This window comes from Eurosta solidaginis, chromosome 1, assembly GCF_040869045.1.
Source record: "Eurosta solidaginis isolate ZX-2024a chromosome 1, ASM4086904v1, whole genome shotgun sequence".
Classification (NCBI taxonomy): domain Eukaryota; kingdom Metazoa; phylum Arthropoda; class Insecta; order Diptera; family Tephritidae; genus Eurosta; species Eurosta solidaginis.
Genome location: NC_090319.1, coordinates 387,948,550 through 387,974,881, shown reverse-complemented (window position 1 = coordinate 387,974,881; position 26,332 = coordinate 387,948,550). Strand labels below are relative to the sequence as shown.

General features: G+C 36.6%; 2 protein-coding genes across 2 annotated transcripts; both read right to left on the bottom strand.

Annotated features, from left to right (window-relative positions):
* Positions 1 to 2,801: 2,801 nt before the first annotated feature.
* Positions 2,802 to 19,579, bottom strand: Cht5 (Chitinase 5). Its single transcript, XM_067763449.1, has 7 exons — positions 19,426 to 19,579; positions 10,581 to 11,205; positions 10,397 to 10,520; positions 9,829 to 10,320; positions 9,511 to 9,651; positions 3,375 to 3,596; positions 2,802 to 3,119 (listed from the first exon to the last, which is right to left on the bottom strand). The coding sequence occupies exons 1-7, from the start codon at positions 19,427 to 19,429 to the stop codon at positions 2,964 to 2,966; spliced, it is 1,764 nt and encodes a 587-aa protein (XP_067619550.1). The 5' UTR covers positions 19,430 to 19,579; the 3' UTR covers positions 2,802 to 2,963.
* A 4,642-nt stretch (positions 19,580 to 24,221) lies between these two features.
* LOC137245545 (uncharacterized) lies at positions 24,222 to 25,948 on the bottom strand. The gene is made up of 4 exons (XM_067776383.1): positions 25,760 to 25,948; positions 25,630 to 25,688; positions 25,196 to 25,569; positions 24,222 to 25,058 (listed from the first exon to the last, which is right to left on the bottom strand). Exons 1-4 carry the CDS (start codon positions 25,784 to 25,786, stop codon positions 24,808 to 24,810), a joined length of 711 nt encoding a protein of 236 aa, XP_067632484.1. The 5' UTR covers positions 25,787 to 25,948; the 3' UTR covers positions 24,222 to 24,807.
* Between the last annotated feature and the right edge of the window lie 384 nt (positions 25,949 to 26,332).

Genomic DNA, 26,332 nt, shown 5'->3' with positions numbered 1-26,332 from the left:
TATACAACCTTCACCCCAGTTATTCCAGAGAGAGAGGATTGGGGAAGAGGAATTATCTGGGGCATGGGACCGGTTAACTTGTTCACGGATGGGTCAAAGCTGGATGGAAAGGTTGGTGGGGGGTCTTTTGTCAAGAGCTAAATTTAAGCCGCAAGTTTAAGTTGGCTGACCACTGCAGTGTATTCCAAGCGGAAATTGCTGCGATTAAGGATGCGGTGGATGGAATGCTATCCAGTGCTACCACGGTTAGGGAATTTAACATCTACTCTGATAGCCAATCGGCTATCAAGGCCTTGAGCTCAACTACAGTGCGATCGAGGGTTGTCTGGGAGTGCCTGACCTCGCTTGCGATTGCATCGAATTATTTTACAATTAAGATTATCTGGGTCCCGGGCCATAGTGATATCCCGGGTAACTGTCAAGCGGATCTCTTAGCCCGCATCGGTGCAACTGAACCGGATGAAGATGGCTGTAGGGACTTCGGGATCCCGCTGGCCACCTGTGGATTGCTCCTCCATAGCTGGGCCTCGAATCAGCTCAGCAAACGTTGGGCGGATACCACGTCTTGCAGGGTAGCAAGATCTTTCTGGCCGAAAGTGGATGGCAGGAGGTCTGCTGAAATCATTGGGTTCACTAAGGCTCACCTATCAATGGTCATTGGGGTTTTGACAGGGCACTGTCCCATGGGTATCCATGCGGTACGTCTCAATATACTGGAAACTCCATCCTGCTGCAGCTGTATGGAGGATGATGAGGTGGAATCACCAAATCACTTTATGCTTGATTGTCCAGCTTTTGCCAGAATTAGGCGAAAGTACTTCGGTCGCGACTCACTTGGATCTCCCGAGGATATATCCAAAGTTGAGATCGGTATCATTCGGAGCTTTATCGTTGCTACCCAACGATTCTCTAAGTAGCTGGATCTAGGTCACCGTTATTTTTGGTGTATGTGGTATCACAACGGACCTTCGTGTTGTCCAAGTGAGCTATCCTTATCAGGGCAGCTACCACCTAACCTATCCTATCCTATAAGAGTAATGATATATAATTTTTACTTATGATTTATTATTTATGATTCATGAATAATCTTATATGATTTGTGATTAGTGATTTATGATTTATGACTTATGATTTATGATTTATGATATATGATTTATGATTTATGTTTTATGATTTATGATTTATGTTTTATGATTAATGATTTATGATTTTTGATTTATGATTTGTAACTAGTGATTTATGATTTATGACCCATGATATATGACTTATGCTTGATGTTATATAATTTATGATTTATGCTATAATAATGATACAATAATATATTATTGATTTATGAATAATGTTATATGATTTGTGATTTATGATTTATGACTTATGATTTATGATTAACGATTAATGATTAATGATTTATGATTTATGTTTTGTGATTTACGATTTATAACTGATGAGTTATTATTTATGTTTTATGACTAATTATTAATTACTTATGAAATATTATTTATAATTTATGCATTGTATAATTTGTGAGCAGTGCCGCAGGATACCAAGATCTGCTCATATTCCCTTACAATAGCTATAACCGCTAGAATGTCAGTCTTGAAATCAGTCAGCCTTCATATGTATACGAGTATTCTGTATATTAGACTATCTTTCATTTTTGCGTAATAAACGCGAATTTTTTACCACTACACAATGTTAGGAGGAGTTCTTTTGATGCCACATTCGTCCGACTTCCCAACTCTTTGGATCTAAGCCATCGTAGGTATCTACGCGTTATCCATCGCCTCAAACCTCGCGATTGGGCTTTGCCTTTGGGCATGGTCGCGATATTGCTGCACCTTATCAACTTAACCCCTTCCTTCCACACCGCTGAATGAAAGGATTGAATCGGTTTACTCTGTTAGTTTCGAAACATCCTGATTTGCGTCTGCCGCGTCAACTATCCGCTTGGGGATATCCGAAATCATATCGTTACTTTTCTTTAGTTTCTTATAGAAAGCCGAAGTCTTGATGTTAACATCAATTTGGTTTATCACACACTTAATACGTTCTCTCAGTTGCTGGAATATCAACACTTTTCCCTCCTCTTCCTGACTTTCAGCTTTCGAGGCAGTTTTTTTTTTATATTTTGATTCCTTTGCCTTTCGGCTTTGGACTTACATATCTTGTCGATGCGGCTAGTCTGTCTCGCCATCAAAGGACTGCTTCTGACCCCTACCTCTTCATTGCACTCGAAGACTCTTCTTTGTTATACTAGTTGCAATATAAAGCGGTTTGTCGTGGCAAAGTTCTTTTAGCGCACTGCCTTGGAGCTATTTCTACTGCGTCGCAAGTCCATGCCTAGTTCTCGCTCTTCCATTCGGTTGGGCATTCGGTTGGGTCGACAACGAATATCAAACCCTGAGGAATACGTAATGCTGTCCGGTACTGTGAGAGTGTTCTCTTACTCTCAGTGCTTCATACGCTTTTCCACTCTTCTCTGTTGGGAATCCCCTTGCATTTCCTCCATGAGTTCACTTTTCAAAAATTATTATTTTTCTTTAAAATATTATTTTAACCTTAAACGTTCTTTAACATTGGCAAACAAAAAAAGATACGTTGATGCAGTGGCTATGTTGTTGTTGCGAGAGACGCATGAATGAAAACTCAATGAAAGCGTGTAGGTTGTGGAGAATTTTTCACAATTTGTCTTTTGCATTGACTCACACAACAATGAGTAACTCAGAGAAAGAAAGGAAAGATATATTTGGTACTATTCTTATACAAACATGTACTTTACAATGATTTAAAAAACTACAAAGTTTTTTGGTTTCCAAATATTTATTACATAAAATTTATGTGAAATCATACTAAGATTGTTCAACGAGACAGACATTTACTTATTTCTATGATCTAAATTAAATTAACTTACACTACAAATACTTTCTCTTTAATTATTTATTATTTAAATAATAAAATTAAGCTTATTTCGTTTCATTGGGCAACGACTTTTTCTTCGTTTTGGTACAATAATAACGGTCACTGTTCTCAACCCAATCGCATACATTTAAAATTGTATGGAAAGCTGTTCCCTCCTTGCATTCGAATTCCACTGGCTTGCCATGTACACAACGATAATACTAGAAGGAATAAGTAAATAATATATATATATATACATATTTATGATGATAACATATTTAGACACTTCATAAGGTCTCCTATTCGTTCTATATGCTATTTATCAACACAGTTTTTTTTTGTTTGAAAACCTTGGAAACAACTAAAAACTCAAGTTTCTGCACCGAACGAGACTCCTATGGATTGTCCAATGTATTACACGAAAAACTCAGCGGCTTTCTCCGAATTCCGAATATTTGATTAACTTAGTTTCTCACCTTTCGACAATCTGCATGTGGAATAAAATCCTTATTGGTACAGTCATCTGGAACGCCATTCGTGTTTGTCGGCGGTGCAACCTCCGCATTAGGCTCTAAAATTTCCAATTCTCCAGATATTTCACCAGATGTTGTTGACATTTCTGTGGTCGTTGTAGTTGGAGCAATTGTTGGCCTTGGTTTAGGTCTTGGTTTGGGTTTCTTTGAACTTTTAGATGGTTTCTGCGTAAATCAGCATGAAAAATAAAATATTATAGTAAAAAGTAGTTTCAAATTCTGGCCTTTAAGTTTGTTTGATCCTTTTGTTGGAATTTGATGTAGCTGAGCCGAATGGGTAAACAAATTTCTTATTTGCCGAGCAATTTCGAAATTGCAGGGCGGTAAATTAGTTAGCTAAATTGCATCTTGTAAATCTTTTCAAAGCCTCTGGTATGAAGGTAGTGTGCTGGAGCTGAAGGTTTCTTGACTCAATTCACGGTATTATTTGAAACTAAAAGTATTGCATTACAACTGACCTTCATGCCTTCTATGTGAGCTTCCCTGGGTATCGGCCTGAACCTAACTAAAGAAAGAAAAGGGAGGCGTCACTAAGACCAGCGGCTATAACGCCAATGTGCCTTATGACGATTCGATTTCAAATGGCCACAAACTCAAACGTCAAAGGGTTATAACGTTAACAATAATGACATTATGACCAACCTGCTTTTTGCCAAAAGGTGATTTATTTTGTTTCGACCCTCCATGTTTTAAAATATGAACACCTGTTCAATTACAGTAACGCTTTATTGTTTTCGCAAATTTTTTTTTCAGTTGAATTAAAAGATAATTTGAATTTTTATTTTCTTTTATGAAATATTTTGATCCCATTCTAGTGAAAACTCGGTTTACAAACTAACCCAATGAGGTCTTCTCAGAGATAAGAAAAACTTATTCAGACAAAAGTTAAAAGAAGAATTTGGAATAAAAAATTGAGAGAAATTTATCGATTTGTTATTGAAAATTTATCGGTTTGTTATAGAAGTGTTAGCGGTTCGTTGTCGATAAATCATCGGTATTTTATATAGCAGATATCTGTTCCATATAAAATCGATAACAACCAATAACTCCATGATAATTCCGCTATCGATAAGCTGATAAAAAAATGATAATTCGTCCCGTTCGCGCGATTTTAATTCAAAAGTTTTGCCTACATCGCTTTTTTCCTAATTCTGGTTTCATTATAATACAAAAGCTGGGTCGGTGAAGATTCCTCTGAAATAAAAAGACAATTTTGAACAATTTTTGAAGCGTCTAGCCCATCGTGCAAAAGTTTTTTGTTTTTGTGCTAATCTTCAATTGATGTATATCGTTCTGGTCTTTTTCCTGAAATTTTCATAAGGTGAAACTAAAATTTCCTTAATGGCCACAAAGTCAAATTAAGAAAGAAAATATAGTCAATTGATCTTTTGGCCATATAAAGTGCTCACAACGTCAACTGATTTTCTTGGCGTTGACCTTATGTTACCCCACCGAAGAAAAATCTTAAACAGCATGACTGCTTTCGTCGAAAGTGACCACTCGTAAAGCTGTAGACATATGTATTTTAACGAAATCAATGTACGTTGAGCTTCTTCTCCGCCTAAAATATCTTCGGAGGTTATTCGCGGCTTACATTAATGTTCGTAGAGTGATTCTAGCAAAAAGTTAATCTTTGTGCCAAATATTAAGCGAATTGGTTTGAAAATCACGCCCACTTTTATATAATGGCACCTACATATAGACCAGATGCGGCCGGTTTAAGGTATTCAGATGTTAAAAATGCCGTGACAGGTAAATATGTATATGTATCTATTCTTTATAACGGTCGCAGCATCTTAGCATTGAAATACTTATTTAGTATGACCGTTCTCTCGCCACTGGTTTTTCTGTTTTCTTTTTTGAATATGCTCTTAAATATTTATGTCTGCATTTAAGTTTATCGGCTTGTGGCTTTTACGGCGGTTTTGACATTTTTAGCACACAGTCTTTTATAAATTTTTGCCTTAATTTTGTATTTTCGCGGAAGCTAATATAGCCAAAGGCAAGCAGGCCAACTAAAAATAGGGAATTGTGTATGGCTTTGCATGGCCCAGTGGAACAATGCTATGCGCTCTCATACATATATTCATATGTGCTTATGTACATACGTAAATACATATTTGACTTTTTATATGCAAATTCTTAAAACTAACAAACAACTCAACAAACAGTTTGGCAATAAGCTGCAATACTAAATTTTCTTTTTAGTTTAATTGCATTAATGTTAATTATTCTACTACATAATTAGGTTTGTATGTATGTATATAGATATGCAGTTAGGTATCTATGAACTTTTAGGTATATCTTATAATAATGGGATATTATCATTTGGGCGCTGAAAGAATGGCTCAGCAGCTGGAACCAAAATTTAAGGGTATCGGTACTGGTTTTCGCTCCCCGACAGTATGCCTACGTTCTGTATGGCAGAAGACAGCCTGAATTTAGGAGGAGTACCATCAAAACAATTTATGTCAACCTAACATGGCCTGTCCGTAAAGACCTCATATTAACTGTAGTTAACTTTCCAATATTTAAGTTATACACACATATTTCACAAAAGTCAATGGAGTTGAAAAACCTTCTGAGGTTACATTAAATCGAAGAAACTCAGAATCCCATCATCGGTTTTTTTTTAAGATAATCACACTAATAGCTTCTAACTTTACTTCTGGTTATGCAAAGATCCGTTGCGTTGACTTTGTTGTGGAATTCTTTTGAAATCGGGTCAATCACTTTAATAGATGAGGTCCTGTTAGGTATAAAATCCCTTTAACAAGTGTACATATATAGATGACCTTGCTACATTCATTTTTGCATTCAGCTGAGCATAACGCACTGAGTAATGACAGAAGGACTTCCATTTATCAAAATGATCAAGGTGAAAAAAGAAATTCGCGCCTCGTACGTCCGTCCGCCTGTGGGTAAAAGCGCATAAGCGTAAGCCTATAAGCCTTAAAGCGCATGGCGTCAAAGCACTAGAGTCTGCTAGCGTATTAGCGTAAAAGCGTGGTAGCGTAAAAGCGTTCCATAGGATGATAAGCTTATAGCGTAACACCCAGTGGCAAAATCCTGAGCCAGATAAATAATTTTGCATGTAAATGCAACAACAACGATTTGAGCCAGATAAATCCAGATAGAAGTCTGGTTCAATTTGTGAGCCAGATAATTTGTTAATTACTTCTTTTTAGGTTGGCAACGCGGCCTTTAATATACCTACTTTTTCAAAAATAGATGCCGCTGCTTAGCCTTTCGCAGTATGAGTTAAATGAAAAATAGCGGCGACATCTGCCTATCACATTTCACGTGTGCGAAAATTTCACGACATCTGCTTCTCAAGTCTCTCAATGATCCAGAGCATTCCCGTGAGAATTGAGCGTGAGCCGGAACTGTAAAACTCACTGAAAGACGGCAATAGTAAAAATGTGCGACTGTGAAAGACTTTTAACTTATAAGCGTAAGAGCGGAAAATAGTTTTAGCGTAAAAGCGTACCAGTGTAAAAGCGTATAACCGTGAAATCGTATTTGCTTAGCAATATATTAGCTTCAAAAGTTACTCTAAGCGTAAAGGCGTAGATATATATTAGCACGACTCCTTATACTGCCATTAGATGTCGCAGTTAATTGCGTCTGGGGCAGTTTTCTATCTTCTTGACGATGATTCAAATTACACTTCCAATAAAAACTTGCACTTGGCCTTCTATAAAGTGAACTTCAAAAATTGTTTGCAAATTTCATCTGCCGTTGCAAATGCCATTCTAAGTGGTTCGCAATCCAACTGCGTATACAAATAACTCGTAGTCACTCTTTCACCAAATCATTTTTTATACTCAGCTGAGCACAGCTCACAGAGTATATTAATTTTGTTCGCATAACGGTACCCCGTAACGGCATAAACTAATCGAGATAGATATAGACTTCTATATATCAAAATGATCTGGGCGAAAAAAGAAATTCATTTATCCATGTCATTCCGTCCGTTCGTCTGCCCGTAAACACGATAACTTGAGTAAATTTTGAGGCACCTTAATGAAATGTGGTATGTAAGTTCCTGTGCACTCATCCCAAATGGCTATTTAAAATGAAAATTTCGAAAAAACAAAAAAAGTCCGATAATTCATTACCAAAGAAGGATAAAGCGATGAAACTTTGTAGGTGGGTTGACCTTACGACGCAGAATAGAAGACTGGAAAATGGGCCTGGCACTGCCTACTTTTAAAAGAAGGTGATTTAAAAGTTTTGCAAGCTGTAATTTGGCAGCTGAGTATGTAATGTTCGGTTACACCCGAACTTAGTCTTACATACTTGTTTTTGATTGATTATTCGAATATTAATTTCATAATTTTTATGTTTTGGTGACTTACAAGTCTTACTTTGTTATAAGTCTTAGTTTAGAAACCTTCTGTACTTTTTATACTCAGCTGAGCAGAGCTCACAGTAATTTTGTTCGCATAACGGTAATCCGTAAAGGCATAAACTAATCAAGATAGATCTGGGCGAAAAAAGAAATACGCAGGTTCCTGGGCGCTCATCTCAGATCGCTATTTAAAATGAACGAGGGGCTTAGATTCTATGACGATAACAGTTTTCTGTGAAAATGGGCGAAATCGGTTGAATCCACGCCCAGTTTTTATACACAGTCGACCATCTGTCCTTCCGCTCGGCCGTTAACACGATAACTTGAGCAAAAATCGATATATCTTTATTAAATTTAGTTCACGTACTTATCTGAACTCACTTTATCTTGGTATAAAAAATAACCGAAATTCGACTATGACCACGCCCACTTTTTCGATATCGAAAATTAGAAAAAATGTCATAATTCTGTACCAAATATGAAAAAAGAGATGAAACATGGTAATTGAATTGGGTTATTGACGCAAAATATAACTTTAGAAAAAACTTTGTAAAATGGGTGTGACACCTACTATATTAAGTAGAAGAAAATGAAAAAGTTCTGCGGGATGAAATCAAAAGCCCTTGGAATCTTGGCAGGAATATTACATATATAAATAATTTAGCGGTACCCGACAGATGATGTTTTGGGTCACCCTGATCCACATTTTGGTCGATATCTCGAAAACGCCTTCACATATACAACTAAGGGCCACTCCCTTTCAAAACCCTCATTAATACCTTTAATTTGATACCCATATTGTACAAACACATTCTAGAGTCACCCCTGGTCCACCTTTATGGCGATATCTCAAAAAGGCCTCCACCTATAGAACCAAGGCCCACTCCCTTTTAAAATGCTCATTAACACCTTTAATTTGATACCCACATCGTACAAACACATTCTAGAGTGGCCTCTGGTCCACCTTTATGGCGATATCCCGAAATGGCGTCCACCTATAGAACTATGGCCCACTCCCTTTTAAAATACTCTTTAATATCTTCCATTTGAAACCCATGTCATACAAACACATTCCAGGGTTACCCTAGGCCCGCAGCGGGTAAGGGGGTCAGAATATACCCGCGGTAGGTATGCCTGTCGTAAGAGGCGACTAAAATACCAGATTCAAGGGGTGTGCAGCGCAACCCTTCAGGTTGCCAGCGTAATATATAGCTTCTCCAAACCCAATTGTCAACCTCACCTATCCGCGGCGAATCCTGTTTCACTAACAGACGAGGCTCTGGCGACCCCAAGCTCCTCATGGAACTTGGGGGTGAGGAGGGAGGGGATGGCCTGAAGGTTTAATGTGGCCACATAAATCGTTCCCGAGATGGTCGGGCTAGCACCTTAATGGTGCTGTGGTACCGGAGCGTACCGGATCTGTATCCGGCAAAGGACCATCACATCGATAACACTCCCCAAAGCCTTCGGGGAGCAACCTTATCGCTACAACAACAACAACAACAACAACAGGGTTACCCTAGGTTCATTTTGCTAAATGGTGGTTTTCCCTTATTTTGTCTCCAAGGCTCTCAGCTGAGTATGTAATGTTCAGTTGCACCCGAACTTAGCCTTCCGTACTTGTTCGAGTTAAATTTTTTCAGAATTCTAATAAGTATTGAAATTTGTAAGTTTGAATTTCCTGCAGGGTACTGTGGTGCCCTACCGACATTCAGTTACACTCACCTTGGTTGTGGTTGTTTGCTCGGAAATCGGTCTTTTACTTGTTGCTGGACTCGGCTTAGGGCTTTTTGTGGTGATATCTTGTGATACAAAACTGGTTTCATCAGGATTCGGAGGTGTCACTGGCGGTTTTGCCCATTCAGGCTACGCAAAGGGGAAAACGAAAAAAAAAAAAAATTATTAATATGCCTGTGTACTTCCAAAATACAAAAATATTGAAACAAAATGCTATAAAAATGTTGGCAATTATTCTTAGCAATAAACAATTTTATATTCGCGAGATAGATCGGTATTGAGATTTGCTACACTTGGCGCACTTACCCGTGGTGTCGTCTCGCGCGTTGGCTCTGGCACATGGTAACTGTGCATATTGTCATACAAAATTTGCATTAGAGCATTTTCACGTCCGCATAAACCGTGAAAATCGTCCATATCAATAGCCCAAGTCATAGCACCTGCATAACCTTTCTGCTTGATAAAATCCATTTTAATTTTTACTGATTTCTCATTTTCATAGCCCACCCACTGAGTGTCTTTGTAGGTGTAGGGTACCATGCCTTGATCATCCCACTTAACGGTCCATCCTTTGGATGCATCTTGTATCTCGGTACAAATCTCATAATAGGCAAGAAAACCAGTGGCGTTGGTGTATGGGCCTGGTGCGCCACCGCCAGCCTCTTTGTTGATGTAAGTGCCCGGATTGTAGTTTTTGTTGGAATTGGCAAGTGTGAAAGTACGACCATAGAATGGTACACCAACAACTAGCTTATTTGCGGGACATCCCATTTCTTCCCATAGAGTTAGACCATCGTTCTGTTATTGAAATAAAAGAAAATATTCTACATAACATGCGTTGGGTGTAGATGTAGACAAATATGTGTGTACGTACCACATTCAGTTTCTCATAAGCCCACTGATCGTGCTTACGCTTATAAAGTGGACTATGCACGTCGGCGAAACCGGCCCAGTTGCCACGTAGGTCATAAGTCATAGCGTGTATGGCATCCAGCAGTCTGTTATATTAATTTTTTTTATAAATATTTTTGTTTGGCGGCGAATCCTCTCATACTCACTCGCATAGCTCGGGCACATGATAGCCCTCTTGCAGTCTAAATTTTGCTACCGGCACTGCCATTGTTATCTCCCAACCACGTCCCTCACAATCAAATGCGCGTCGCAACTCTTGTACGAAATATAAAAATTTATCTTTATCGCCATAAGTACCACCACGATCTGTAGCCCCCGGATACTCCCAATCCAAATCGAAACCATCGAAATTATACTCCTTCATGAACTGTACAATACTGCGTATGAAGCTCAGGCGTCTTTCACGCACTGCCACCATTTGCGAATATTTCGAACCACCTTCAGCCCAACCTCCAACAGCCACTTGCAACTTAAGTTCTGGATATTTTTGCCGCAATTGTGTGAATTTTCGGAATCCACCTTGATCCACATCTAATTCTGGATCGATCACCAATACATCCCAACTTTTATCATTCAGACCGATAAATGAATAAACTAAATGTGTACATAGATTAGCAGGCACATCTTCGAGCCCATAGCGTCCTACTCCAGGTCGATAGACGGCCCAGTTACTGAAATAGCAAACAATGCGCGCTGGCTGATCATTGGCCAACGTACATGTGACAGCTGCTGCAAATGTCAGTCCAAGTAGTAAAATTTTTATGGGAATATCTGTAAAATAAAAGATCATTGGTGATATCTTATCAGTATTAGATAGAATTTCACACACAAATATCTAACAGTTTGGAAGATCTTCTGGTGGCAAGAACAATAACATTCTAATTTAATAAGTTTGTCTTGGCCAATTATGTAAAGCCCCCAAAGAGAAAAAGTGTATATCTCTGACCCGGCAGACATTTTTCTGCTCGAAATATGGAGGCGGTCATTACATTATAAACAAGGAGTATTATCGCACCATAAATACGATTTTTTTTAGAAAAAAGAAAAACTTTGTCCCAGTTAGAAAGTTACTTATGGACCAAATTTAAAACAATTCGCACAGTAATTAAGATTTTTCGGAAACATTAGATTTGTTTAGGCTTTATTTAACGGTTAACCAGAAAAAGCAAAACAAACAAGTAAGGAAGGCTAAGTTGGGGTGTAACCGAACATAACATGCTGAGAGCTTTGGAGACAAATTTTGGAGTTGAATGTTGACATAATTTACTTATATACTGTAAATATATAAAATTTTTTGTTAAAATTTGACTTTTAAACATTTTTTTCTTTAAAATGGGGGTGTTCTTCATCCCCAGGAACACGTTCCTGCCAAATTTCATAATGATATCTTCAACGATGGCCAAATTACAGCTTGCAAAACTTTTAAATTACATTCTTTTAAAAGTGGGCTGTGCCACGCCCATTGTCCAAAATTTTACAAATTTTCTATTCTGCGTCGTAAAGTCAAGTTTCATCGCTTTATCCGTCTTTGGTAATGAATTATCGCACTTTTTCGGTTTTTCGAAATTTGCGATATCGAAAAAGTGGGTGTGGTTATAGTCCGATTTCGTTCATTTTAAATAGCGATCTGTGATGAGTGCCCAGGAACTTACATACCAAATTTCATTAAGATACCTCAAAATTTACTCAAGTTATCGTGTTTACGGACGGACGGACGGACGGACATGGCTAAATGAATTTCTTTCTTCGCCCAGATCATTTTGATATATTGAAGTCTATATCTACCTCGATTAGTTTATTCCGTTGCGGGGTACCGTTATGCGAACAAAATTAATATACTATGTTAGTTATGATCAGCAGAGTATAAAAATAGCGTTATCCGTGAGATATGTTCATTTTCGCACTTTTTCGGTCTTTCAGAGTAATCATTTTTTATTTTAAAGTGCTTAATCGCTATCACTGAGATCGTTGAGTGTGATTTATTGCCTACGGTTTTTTTTATTAAAACTGTTATTTTGAGGCAGAAATTACAAATCTCTTGTCTGCTCTGTTAGAATTAACATAATGTAAATTTAACATTCTGTTATGATAAGGGTCTGCAATTAATTGGTTTATCGTAAAATTGAAAGCAGAAAAAGCCTACTATGTACTGGTACTATAATTTTGGGGTCATGCAGGGACTATATCCAGGATTCCGAGGAAACTTGCAGCTCTAACAGGGTTGAGCTATAAAGATATGGGCGTTAGAGGCATTGGTTCCACATTGCAATTGGTGCCATGTGGGGACATTGGGTATGTCGGCATTGATTTTGAATAAGTAAGAGTTTAACCCATTACAGTACCCAGATCAAAGTTGGGTTAGAATGACGACGCACGTTTCCATGTAGAGGTTGCTTTCTTTAACTGCGGGTTTAGGGTATTTGTTTTTTGAAAACAAGACTCACCGAGCATTTGTTGGCATAATAGGTTGATGACTTTTTGGGGATGCCTCTGTGTGCCTTTTTGTGCTACTTTTCTTCATATCAGCTTGTATCGATAACAACTTTTATAGAATAGTTATCATTGTTTTATTGACTTGTTTTCGGTTTATTGTCGTAAACCTATCGATTAATATCGAATGAATATCGATTTTTCGAATAGTTATCGAAAATATCAAAATATATCGATTTTTCTATCGAAAAGTCATCATTTGCTATCAAAGAAATATAGATTTGCCATCGATAACTAATCGATTTCAAATCGATATTTTTTTTGATAACTTTTCAATAGCAAATCGGTAAGTCATCGAACGCAATTTAACATTACCAACCGTGTTACACACAACAAAAACAAACAGACGTTTTACTGCCACATCATATACTTAAAATTCTAGACACACATCGAATTTCAAGTACAAGTATGCTTCCTTTTTTGCGCTATACATTTCACAATTTTTGTAAAAAAAATTAGGTTGTAGGCAATTAAGAAGCACAATTACAAACCTCTTTGCCTTTGAACCTTTTTCGTGTTGCAGTTGTGCCTATCAAACAAATACAAATTGTTTGTTAAAGTAGGCCAAATTTTTTTTTTGCACGCAAACCATGTTTAATACCGAATAATTATGCTTAGTACTAAGTAATGAATTGACAGCGATTTTACAAGGAAATTTTTATTACCGTGACGTGTCAGATTTGAAGTTGCCAAAATTAAAAGAAAATTATAAACATTTGGTCAAAGCTAATGAAACATTTAAAATTAACTAAATTTATTTTATACGTAAATTTTTTGACATTTTTTCATTTAATTTCATGTTGCGTAGTTGTTCGGCTATAACGTTAAACAATGTGCTCGCATTTCTTCAAACATCTAGCCTAGGCTATCTAATTCCGAAAAATCTTTAATAGCCCCGAAATTTTAGATTTGAATATATTATGGTCCGACGAGTCCAGAACATTTCAAAAATTAATGGTAAAATATTAAGATAAGTCTAGGCGGCTCACGCAAATTTTAAAAATATCCCCCAATAAGTGAAATTTCAAAATCTTTTGCATTTTTCTAAACCGTTTTTATAATTTTGATTTAAATTTTGTATGTAGCCAATTAACGAATGAACAATATTTAAAGAAGAATCAGACTCAGTGTGAATTTCGTATCACCGTTTGAAAAGATCCCTCTCGAAAAAGGTGCTTCCAGAAAACTTCATTCTGCTTCGAAACTGCACTAAAATGTCGCAGACTTGGTGTCCCATGGTTCCCAATTTTTAGTGCCTGTTGAATAATGCAACTTATTTAAACAGATCAATTATTTTCTACTAAAGAATGCCCAGGTAACCAAAATAACATAACTCCATTCAACCTCATTCCTTTCATCCCACTCATGACGAGTCCTAAAAATGCGAGAACTTTCTAGGATCTCGAAAAATATATGTACTGTTCTCAGCCCAGCAGTATGTAACGATGTCCCGGCACCCTAATCGGAGCAAAGCTAGGTCGGCTCGTCAGATTCATGGCCTGCTACCAACAACAACAAACCATATTTGATGTTATCGTCGCTGACCCTAGATCACACAGAGGCCATAGACTAGCGATGAAGATAGCGACCCTGTTGCCCGTACATACATACACCATATTATAGCAAACCATAAAATCTCTGAGTGAGCTCCCTATCTTCTCAACCATTAATAAATAAATATAAGGCGCGACAACCTCCGAAGAGATTTTAGGCCGAGCTTCTCTTCCAATTTGCGTCGTGCTCCTTTTTAATTTTTCATACAAATTGGCTGGACGGGACCTACTTGTTTCATACAGACTCCGAACGGCATCTGCAAGGCAGACGAGTTTTCACTGAGAAGCTTTCCATGGCAGAAATACACCCGGAGCGCTTGCCAAACACTGCCGAGGGGCGACCCCGCTTAGAAAAATTCTCTTCTAATTGAAAAACTTGTTTCTAAAATTTTGATGCTCCTTTGCCCGGGGTGTGAACCCAGGTTAGTCGGTGTGGTAGGCGAAGCACTCTACCACCACACCACGGCGGCCGGCATTGCTTGTAGGAAAAATAATCTTACAGTTGTGTTGAAGAGTCTCATATGATATATGCAGTACGCCTTTGTTATGATATAAGAGTACTTAACTTTGAATATAAAAAGACAGTGCCCGTAGGTTAACTTTTCTAGAAGCATTGTGGAAATGCCGCTTCTTTGACAGTGACATCGAATAATGGCCCATCATATATCACATAGTGTTTTAAGGAGGAAATAGTCTCTCATTCGCCCAAAACGTTGCTGGCGTGCAAACAAGCAACCGCTCACGACGGTGAGTTAATCTATGCTGCATCCCCTGTCCAAAAGCAAAGGACGGTGCAGTACTCAGTGTATATACCGTCCCCGTCGTAAGTTGCAAATGGCCAAAAGCGGTTTTGCAAAGTGTGAAATATACAACAACAACTCTACAGAAATATGACGTGAGGTTCATGATGGGCACAGGGCATAGTCTTCTTTCATCAGATGCTTGTAAACTAGGCTACGCCTGTGGTAGAAGATCTAGGACCTACAGGTGGAAAAGGTTCAGCACATATTGTGGCCAAGTCCTGCCCTTAGCAGGTGAAACCTTTGCTACTAGTAGTGACGTAGCTATTCGATTAGAAGCAGCAAATACGAAAAGTCCTAGAAAGATTTTAATATTTTCAAAAAGGACGGAGGTATTTTATAAATAGGTTCCGGTTTTTGATGGAATTTTCGTTTTTATTGTCGACAAACTTCTGGCAAATAACGAACGTACTCGAGTCTTCCTTACATAAGTATCTTATCAGATTACGACCTAATTATACTTCTCGGCATACTTGAACCATAGTTGGATATCATAGCACTACTAAATATTTAACAACTCTCGGTAAGACGTAGATTAAACGCCGGGATTTCCGTATTTGAGTTCTTCCGAATTGTGTGCCTTGATGTATTCATACTAACACGCAATGCCTGCGCATACATTTAAGTTGCTTATTACCTTTCTTTTTTGATTGTTTATGAAACGTTGATTGAATTTTAATATTAATCATTTTGTTATCAACCGCAAGCAGACGCACATCACACACACGCACACTTATGCAAATTTCACTTGGTGCTTGGTGTTACTTAATGAATATGCAATGCAGCATGTCAATAGTTTGTTGACGTATTGTGTTTAACTTTATCGTCAATTATACGTTGTTGGTCCGTTTCAGTTTTAGTACGTGTTGTTTCATTCGTTAAATATATTTGGATGTTTGCGCACACACACACACAAAGACATTTTTGGCAATGTAAAGGCTACGCCGGGATCATAAATCACAGCAGAAATGCTCGCTTTAACAACAAAAGCAACAATTTTGTCACCGACTAGGTACTTATGTATGTATGTGAGTATATATGTAAGTGTGTATTGCATACAATAAATTACAATAAAAACTGCATAGTCGTAAAATGAGTGATTTCCCATTTACGCGGTGGCGATTTAATTTGATTGTTTATAAACATTTTTGTTATCAAATTGGCGCGTAATGTGTCAAGTTCATTCACCGGCGTGAGGTGGAAATGCAAATTGCAATTTTCCAATTTTACCAATTAATGTCAGGGTCTATGCTTCCTTTATAAATTTCCATTTTTTAGTTATTCGATTAGAGGCAAGGGCAAATGTTATGTAGCGAATTGGTCTACAGACCACAGCCACAATAGAGCAAAACTTGACGACAACTAGAGCCAAACATTGGCTACTTGATTACTTTGAACACGGCAGCCACAAATATAAATTATAGCAAAAGTAGTGAAAATTTAGAAAAAATATTAATTATGTTTAAAAAAAAGCCCAAAAGAATGATTTTATTATTTTACCAACTGTTATTTACTTCTATTATAGTTTTCATTAACAAAATAAAAAGGACGCCACTCACTGTCGCTACCCAAAAATAGAATAAGGTTTAATCTGGCCACAAAGAGATTGGTGATTGATTGGCGTGCTGCTCTGTCGCGCCGAAAATAATGACCCTTATAAGAACATGTGTAAAAAATATTAAGTAGAAAAGCTGAAAAATCAACGAAAATCTAGCTTTGGTAAAGGCTCAGATATAAAAGAACGGATTTTTATCGTGCCCACAGGAATTTTCCTTTTTTTCTGTAGGAGAAAAATTAAAAATTTGTTTATTAAGAAAAAAATTTACAGAAAAAACAAAAAAACAAAAAACATTTTAATATATAAAAATTTCTTTAGAATTTCAGAAAAAAAAAAAAAATAAAAAAAAAAAAATAAATGTAAGGCGCGATAACCTCCGAAGAGATTTTAGGCCGACCTTCTCTTCCAATTTGCGTCGTGCTCCTCTTGATTTTCCCTACAAATTGGCCGGATGGGACCTACATGATTTTATGCCGACTCCGAACGGTATCTGCAAGGCAGATGAGTTTTCACTGAGAGCTTTTCATGGGAGAAATACACCCGGAGCGCTTACCAAACACTGCCGAGGGGCGACCCCGCTTAGAAAAATTTTCTTCTAATTGAAAAACCTTATTTCTAAAAATTTTGATGTTGCTTTGCCCGGGGTTTGAACCCAGGGTATCCGGTGTGGTAGGCGGAACACGCTACCATCACACCACGGTGGCCTAACCTATTGTAAACACTTCATTGTGTCTCGGTTTGTTTTTGAACCAAAAAATAGTTTTTTTATTTTTTATGGGAATTCTTCGGTTCCGTAATTCGAAAAAAAATGAAGAAGAAGGAAAACTCTCAAGGAATTTTGATAAGTCAGACGTTGATAGCTCAGAATTCGAATAATTGCCTTTTATTGTGTTTTCTTGAATTTCTTCTAATCAGTTAATTAAAAAAAAATTCTTAAACAAAGTTTAAATCTCCATTTTTCTATTATCAATGATTTATGTAACAAAATTATATTGATTATTTGTGCCATTTTTTCTTATTTATCTAAAAAACTTTTGTTATTTTTTTCATATTTTCTTCGGATTTGGAAAAAAAAAATTGGAGCTACATACATATATGTTAATCTATGATGTACTAAACACTACGAAGAAGAAAAAGAAAAATTTTGATATGCCCGTCCTTTGTGGCTCAGAAACCGAATAATTGTGTTTTGTTGTGTTCATATTTATTTATGTCATGGAATGAATTATACATAATTTTTTATGGGGAAAAACTAGAATAAGGGAAAAAATTGTAGTCGGAAAAAAATTTTAATATTTAAAAGCTTTTTATTTATTCTCTGATTTTTTTTGGCTTTCCAAAAACCGATTATTTCTAATTTACTTTCGGAGACATTATTTTTTCGCCCCTAGATGGAATCATCACTGTCGATCACTGTTCATACACATTCTTTATAAAAAATTTATCTTATTTAAAATTATCGTAATGAAAAAAATGCAGTTAAAATATTTATATTTTTAAATAGATCTTACAATTTCCCGAATTTTTAGAACATCGTAAAAACTGATTGGATATTTTTAATGAACTTTGGGAGTTATTAATTTTTCGCCATAGACCCCACTCTACATCGGCTCAAAACTTTCGAAATACAACATATTTTTTTTTTATTTTTGTTTCGAGATATTTTGCTTACAACCAAGTAGAAAAAATTGGTGGTTTTAAAAAAATTAGTTCGCTTGATTGAATACACTACATATTTCTAGGAGAAAGTTAATTTACTATTTTTTCTTCTTTAATGTGTCAAAAAAAAAAAAAAAAAAAAAATTATATAGCATGGCTGTCAAGAATAAAACGAATATTGATTTGGAATATGTACGCGCTTGCCTTTATTATTTTGTAGTTTCTTATTTTTTAAAGGCATGGTCAAAGTAATCTTCAACGATTTTCTAATTTATCCATATTTCAAGTCAAAATTTAGGGTAACCGAGCCCATAAGATGTTGACTTTCAGTGTACGGCCAGTGATTACAGAAAAAGGCATATTCGGTATGCCACTTTATCGCCAGTGCTTTAGGAGTAGTTTTCTAAAATTTGTGTCTACACCACAGTTCTGGTTATAATTTTGATTATTCATTAGGTTTGCGTTACACTTCATCATACGTCTCGACAACATTAATATAATTGGTACAAATTATTATAAAAACCGCTAAACATAACTGACAATACATATGGGTGGCACCTGCGAGTGATTTTTTGATGTGATCACTGATGATACACTGGCAGCCAACGTGTTAAAGAATTTATATCGATTATAGCTCAGTAGACATTTTTTGATCGGATTGTAATGCAAAATATTTAGAAACTCTTAATTTTCAATTTAACTATTACTACGCATATCAATTATTAATTAATAAACAGAAATACTAAAATTTTCTTCTTGAATAACAATGCACTTCTGTCTCGCAATTCCACACAATTTATCACTAATGGTTATTTGAGCTTGTCAAATTTGCGTATAAGTATTTACTTTTTCAGTTTGAAACAAAAAAGTATATCATTCAAAACAATTTAATTCACATCACAAATTTATCATTTCATTTTAACGCTCTTACCCATGTTGCGTACGCGCGAGTGTCTGGAGTCGAATGACAACGCTTGCGCGTCTGCGCTACGTTTTTATTCATAAAGTGTCGAACAAATGCAATGCGTAGTGACGAGTATGTGACAACGGTAATAACTTCTGTTGCTTCCTATAAAATTCTCACCCTCGCAAAAAAAAAAAAAAAAATTACAACAAGCAACAACACCAACTAAGCGCATCAATGCCCTGTTATCACCAATGCAATGCGCTGCTTGATAGCCGGCTTCATAAATATTTCCTGCTACGTCGCGGTGTAATTTAAAAAAATATAAACCTGGATAATTACAAATAAACTATAATTAACAAACGTACAGACTACATATGTACATATGACAAAGAATAGTGACCACATATTGTTTCTATTTCAAGTTGAATCAACGGCAGCGGCACTATTGTGATGTTTTATTATTATTTTCTTGGTTTCTTTAAAGAGAGTTTTCTTAATTATTTTATATCGTTTTCGAACATACATACATACAAACTTGATACGTAGAGTGCCTACGTATGTGTATGCGTAATACATTTATACTCAGAGTGCTTTGCACACAGAGTATATTAACTTTGATTGGGTATGGGTTGGTTGTACAGGTATAAAGGAATCGAGATAGATATAGACATCCATATATCAAAATCATCAGTATCGAAAAAAAACTTGATTGAGTCCTGTCCGTCCGTCCGTCCGTCTGTCCGTTAACACGATAACTTGAGTAAATATTGAGATATCTTCACCAAATTTGGTACACGAGCTTATCTGGACCCAGAATAGATTGGTATTGAAAATGAGCGAAATCGGATGATAGCCACGCCCACTTTTTGTATATATAACATATTGAAAACACAAAAAACCTGATTATTTAGTATATAATACACCTAGAGTGTTGAAATTTGACGTGTGGACTGATATTGAGACTTGATAAAAATTTGACAAAATTTTTCAAAATGGGCGTGGCACCGTCCACTTGTGATAAAATCAATTTTACAAATATTATTAATCATAAATCAAAAATCGTCAAACCTATCGTAACAAAATTCGGCAGAAAGGTTGCCTTTACTGCAAGGAATGCTTTGAAGAAAAATTAACGAAATCGGTTAAGGACCCGCCCACTTTTATATAAAAGATTTTTAAAAGGGTCGTGGACGAGCTTTCTATCAATGGTATTTCATTTTCCAAGTGTAATTATAACAGTAAATAGGAAAAACTTCAAATTTTAAAAAATGGACGTGGCACCGCCCCTTTTATGACTAAGCAATTTTCTATGTTTCGAGAGCCATAACTCGAAAAAAAATTAACATATCGTAATGAAATTGTGTACACATATTTTCCTTATAGCAGAAAATATTTCAAGTAAAAATGGACGGGATCGGTTAAAGACCACGGCAACTTAGATATAAAACAAGTTTAAAAGGGTCGCATACTAGAATAATAAGCTATAACTTAGCTATTTTTTGTTTTGAATCAACGATATTTCACTTATCAGGTTGTATTGTAAGAGCAAATGGGGAGATATTTTTTTAAACGGGCGGTGCCACGTGTTATGCAGAAAAGTAATTTATCTGAAATGAAATGTACAAATGAAGCTCACGCTGAGTATATAATGTTCGGTTGCACCCGAACCTAGACACCTTTACTTGTTTGCATTTTACTTATTTTCACCAGCTACAACTTTCTTCATCTTACATCTAGAATTACATTTTCAAAAACGTTCATATCAAAATTCACATACCAAAAAAAATACAAACACATTGAAATCATCAACAAACCACATACCTTAATATGCGGCAACCGTTCTCCAATGGGCGTGCTTGTTGTTGTTAAAGCCAGTCATGCTTGCTGAACTTGTGCATTTCTTTTGCTTCTTTGTGCCCTCGCTTCCTTAGCCTATGGCTACCCGTTTGGGGTTACTGGCTTTGTTTACATTGCATTGCGGTTTTATGCAGCAGCAAGCAAGATGTCCAGTTTTATTCTAGAACAATGAATGAATAAATCTGCAGATGAAATAACAAATCCAGATTGTGTTGCATTGCGTTACAAAACATGCGTTTTACCAATTGGTCTTCATTGAGATGAACGTCGTACTGGCTGCACTTAGAGTTCATTGATCTTGATGGCTCGATGAGCAAAAGCTTCACTTAATACATAATGTTAACGTCCATGTTATTATTGTAATTGGGTTAACGTGAAAGTTGGTAATAAATCGATTGATGTAAAGTAAGAGAATTATCAAAACAAATAACAACATTCATGTCTGTTCTGCATTCCGATTCGGTTTGCAATATAAAGCAATGCTGTTTTCGGCATGATTTCCTCGTGCTTTTTAATGGTACTGAAAAGAGTAGTGTTGTCACAATAGGCAGGTTTTATCGGTGCACCTCATTAACAACTTCAGATATTCCGGCAAAACATAATCTGGACAGGTCAAACAAAATGCAGACGTAGCAAAATCATAAACCCTAGGTTGAATTGGCTGAAAATTGAGGTGATTTTATACATTTTTATCGAGCTTTTTGCTCGGACTGTCTTGTTGGCTGTCGGCACCAAAACAAGCAGAGATTGGTATGTAAACAGATTATTTTATGATCTGAACCTCGTGGACGTTAACAATCGTTTTTTGTCAGTATTATTATTGTGTTTGAGTTCGAACCTCAGTTGTATATTTTTCTCAATTAAAAAAATATTTAAATAAGATTAGAAGACATTTTACAGTCCACACCCATAACTGTTGCCAAAGATCCATTAAGGAGTTTCATAAACCCCAACTCATCAGTCACCTTTAGACTCCGCTTCGCTAACCATTCGGCCACTATAGCGGTGGTTTGCTACCTGATTAAATTTTTACTTCCATTCTGTTTTTATCAACCCATTTCATTGTACACAAAACAAGTGTGATAGGTAATCTCTCAACTGCCAGACAAGATGTTTAATATGGCGACGGACACAGTCTGTTATCTTCAGAGGGTGATAGAAATAGATACAGAATGAGATCCCGATAGTCACTTTAAAAATCATGTGATCCATTCTATTTCTAATGTTGACGTTTATGCAGAAGATATCACACTTGTCTTATTCGCAATGACGCACTCTTACAGCGTAGCGACATCTGTCAGCAAATCATTGTATCGATGAACATTACCAGTTTTTACGCTTTCCCCGTGCTCTGCGATTATATTTACAATTTTTGTTGTTTCTTCGGTCTATTCGATTGGCATGATCATTGGTTTTGTTTTATTTTGGATAGCCACCATAGCTCTGACAATAACCGCAACTGTTACAGTAAACAAAACCATAACCGTAACCTTAAAAGAGAAGCTGCCATCGCAATCGTCACCTAACCATAAGCCTTATCTTGATAGCAATCATAGCCCTCAACATAACAGTGCTGTAACAAAGCATCTGCCGGTAAATCAGTCGTGCCGACTTCTACACTCGCGCAGTGTGTTCTAGGCGGAGGTATGTGCAATAGAGAGAGCAACAAGACTGTTCTAAGATAGTACGATCTAAGACACCAGTATAAGAACCAAAAGAAAGGTAAATGCATTATAATCTATCGTGATAAAGTCAGATATCGTACGAAGGCGTCAATCCTCGCTGTAGTCCACAAGGCATCTCAATGTCTCCCTTTGCTGGGTCTCTTGGCATAGCGATTTTGATTTGAATGCATTTGCATATGAGATGGCCAGAAAAGGTTCCGAAATGAACATAAGCGAGCCGGACCGCTGGGAATATGCGATTAAGGCAACGAACTTGGTGTAGAAATCCGGGATAATTGTGAGGTCTCCAGGTCCTTATGAGCATTTTTGGATAGGAAAAAAAAAACTAGCTTCCTTCCCAAGCTTACCAAATCTGCAGTGAGGATATTTACGGGTGTAATCACAGGTCATTGTGTTATTACACCGATCCGCCAGTGGCGCATACCAACAAGCTCCCTCTGCAGAAGCTGTCGCAATGAGGAGGAAGAGATGTAGTTTCGTCACTTTCTATGCCGATGGCCAGAACTGAAAGTAATACGATCCAGATCTTTTAGCATACTGGTTTTTGAGAGCCTAGCGTGGTTTTTCGATATTTCGCTCCTGCAACCGTTACATCATTATCTTCCATCTTATCCTTCTTCTTCTTCTACCTCTTCTTTTAACCTTTTTTATTTATTTTTTACAAAATATTTTTTTTTGATAGGTTACGGCTACTACCTCTTTCTCTTGTTTCAATTTCAGTCTTTTAAAGCAAGTATGTGGCAACTTTAAAAGAATTTATGAGTAGCAACACCTAGATAAAAAAGCTAAGAATACAGTGCACAAAGCTAACCCAGTGCAAGATGATGGTATAAAGAAACACGATCGGGTAGATGGCATGATAACTATACGGCTGCTTTGTCCACCGCAGCCATCAATGAAAGGTCCAATGGGTTTCTTAATAATCCTAACCGAACTGTGATCTTTCCTTTCCCTTCTAGTGTAATTATTCTCTCAATATCAGTAAAAAAGTTTAATGATTGTGTACGTAATATCGAAATTCCAAATATATAAGGCTGCATTTTTTTGTTTGATATTTTGAAAAAGTAAAGCCTTAGTATAAGCCTGGAGGGTAAAACTATGTCACTAATGCTCTTTCACGCTAACAGGTTAATGTGATAGAATTTAGCTTGAATTCAAATTCAGCTGCTATTCACAGTAAGAGGTCACCTTATAGGTTAAATTAAGCAAGCATTGAGGAACCCATCTTTCCGATGCTAACTCTGTGTATTTATTCAGTCTATGTGTGTTCGTTAAAGACCGGCTAGTTCAACCTCGTTCCAGGCGATTTAGACTGTTTGCTTTTCTGCAACGTCTTCTTTTGTTTTTATGCGTTTTTGTGCTTTTAAACACCTTTCATCAGGGTAGTTGATGTTATTTGTGAAGCTCCCTGAAGAAAATGCAAAAGGCACTAGACGCCCATAAAAACAAAATAAAACAAAATTATAAATAAGTTACAAAATTATGTGGAGTTAAAATATGTTTTGTTGGTCTTATTGTTTTTAAAGTGTTTCAACATTCTTTAATATCCCTCCTGCAATGGGTGTATTGTTCTTATTCTAAACTACCAACCGTAATATGGCCAATATCAGCCAATGGCATTAACAAAATTCACTCAAAGGGTGGGGTTTGTTGTTGTTGTTGCTTATGCTGTTGCGTAGGAAAAAAAAGAAGACTAGATTCCTTTCAGTGGGAGTAACAATTCACTGTATGCGTGTTCAAACAGTCTTTCATTCACAAGCGGAGGAATTAATTTCTAAGCTGTTTTGAGGTAATAATAACAATGGCCAACAAATATTAGTGTGGAGGGTCGCCATTAAAAAAGTTGTCTGAACTTCATTGCGTATCAATCTCCAATTCGAATATCAATATCAAATACTGGTTCTGTTGTAAAAGGTGGCGTTTTTGTGGTTGATGACACAGTCGGTATTCGGATCGTAGAACTTTGATTTGGTTGTGTGGGCTCCGGTATTTGGCCGGTTGGTTTTACAGGTACTGCAACAATTGCAGGAGTTGGAGTGTGAGCAAATACGGAAGGAGTACGTGACGGATGCGGAAGATGTTGTGGAGGTGGTCCGTGATTGAGTCCAGGATATTCTAAATAAATGAAAGAATATAAATTTTGGTCATCTAAAAATATTATAAGTTTGTATGCTACATTTTACCCTCCTGTGGTTAGAGAGGTTTGTGTGAAAACATTAAATTTGCAAATAAATGAAAAAGTTGTTTCTTACCTCCGAAAGGTGGAGCTGAATGGAAACCAAGCGGCACATAGCCATGAGATCCTAGCGGCGGTGGTGGTGGATAATTGTGGAAGCCTATTGAATGACCAAAATAAGGTCGGGGTGGTGGTGGTCGCGGATAATGAGAAGAATGATGATGATGTTGGTAACCAGCTGCTGGAGGTGGGGGTGGATAATTATCTTCCTGTGACTTATAACCATTGCAATCATTTTTCCCGCTAAAACTGCTGCTACTTGCACTGCTACTGCTGTAAATACAATTATTTCTGGATAATTGTGGCATTCGTTTCGTGCGTATTGGTGCTGCTACATAAACCGCATTCTGTTGTGTATCTTCGGCGAGAAGGTCAATATCGGAAAAAGTTCTGCAAGAGAAATTGAACAAAGTAACAAAAAAATAGGAAACCAACAAAGTATTCACTTACGCATCTTCTATTAACGGTTTTGCATTTGTTTTATTTACTGCTATTGTGGCCAACAGGAGCTTTTGTGAGAAATAATAGTTTAAAATAAAATCGAGTTTGTTTCTTAAGTCTTTTGTTCAAAAATTCTTACGCAACACAAACGCCATCTCATCATCATATCACCAATTTGTTATATATTTTCGGTGAAAAAATCAGGTTGATTGCAGTTAATTGACTTCTTTATTGTTCTAAAAGTTCAAAGACAGCCTTTCACACGTCTTCACTTAAACACCACTGAATATCAACTAAAAAACGCGATGCTAAACCGCAGTGCAATCCGTTGTTGTTTTCTCAATTAAAAAAGAGCCAATTTCAGCTTAAAAACTTGATACGATATTTGTAAATATGTTTTATTTACATACATACGTATTTATTACACAAGTTTGTATGAATGTGATGTGTCCATTTTTAATTTAAACATTCGCTTCTGGGAGTCGATTTTTGATAGATTTTGACATTGACATTGAAATTAAGCTTAGAATTTTGATTTTTGACTGAGGACCAGTTTTATTTTTATTGCTCTTTCAGAAAGATCTTAACTAATGTCACATATTTGCTTTAACATTTTGTTATTATTTGTTTTTTTATTTTTGTACAAGCATTATTAGCATCTAAAAACTCAAAGGAAGTAAAATAGTTATTTGACAGCCTTTTCACTACCAGC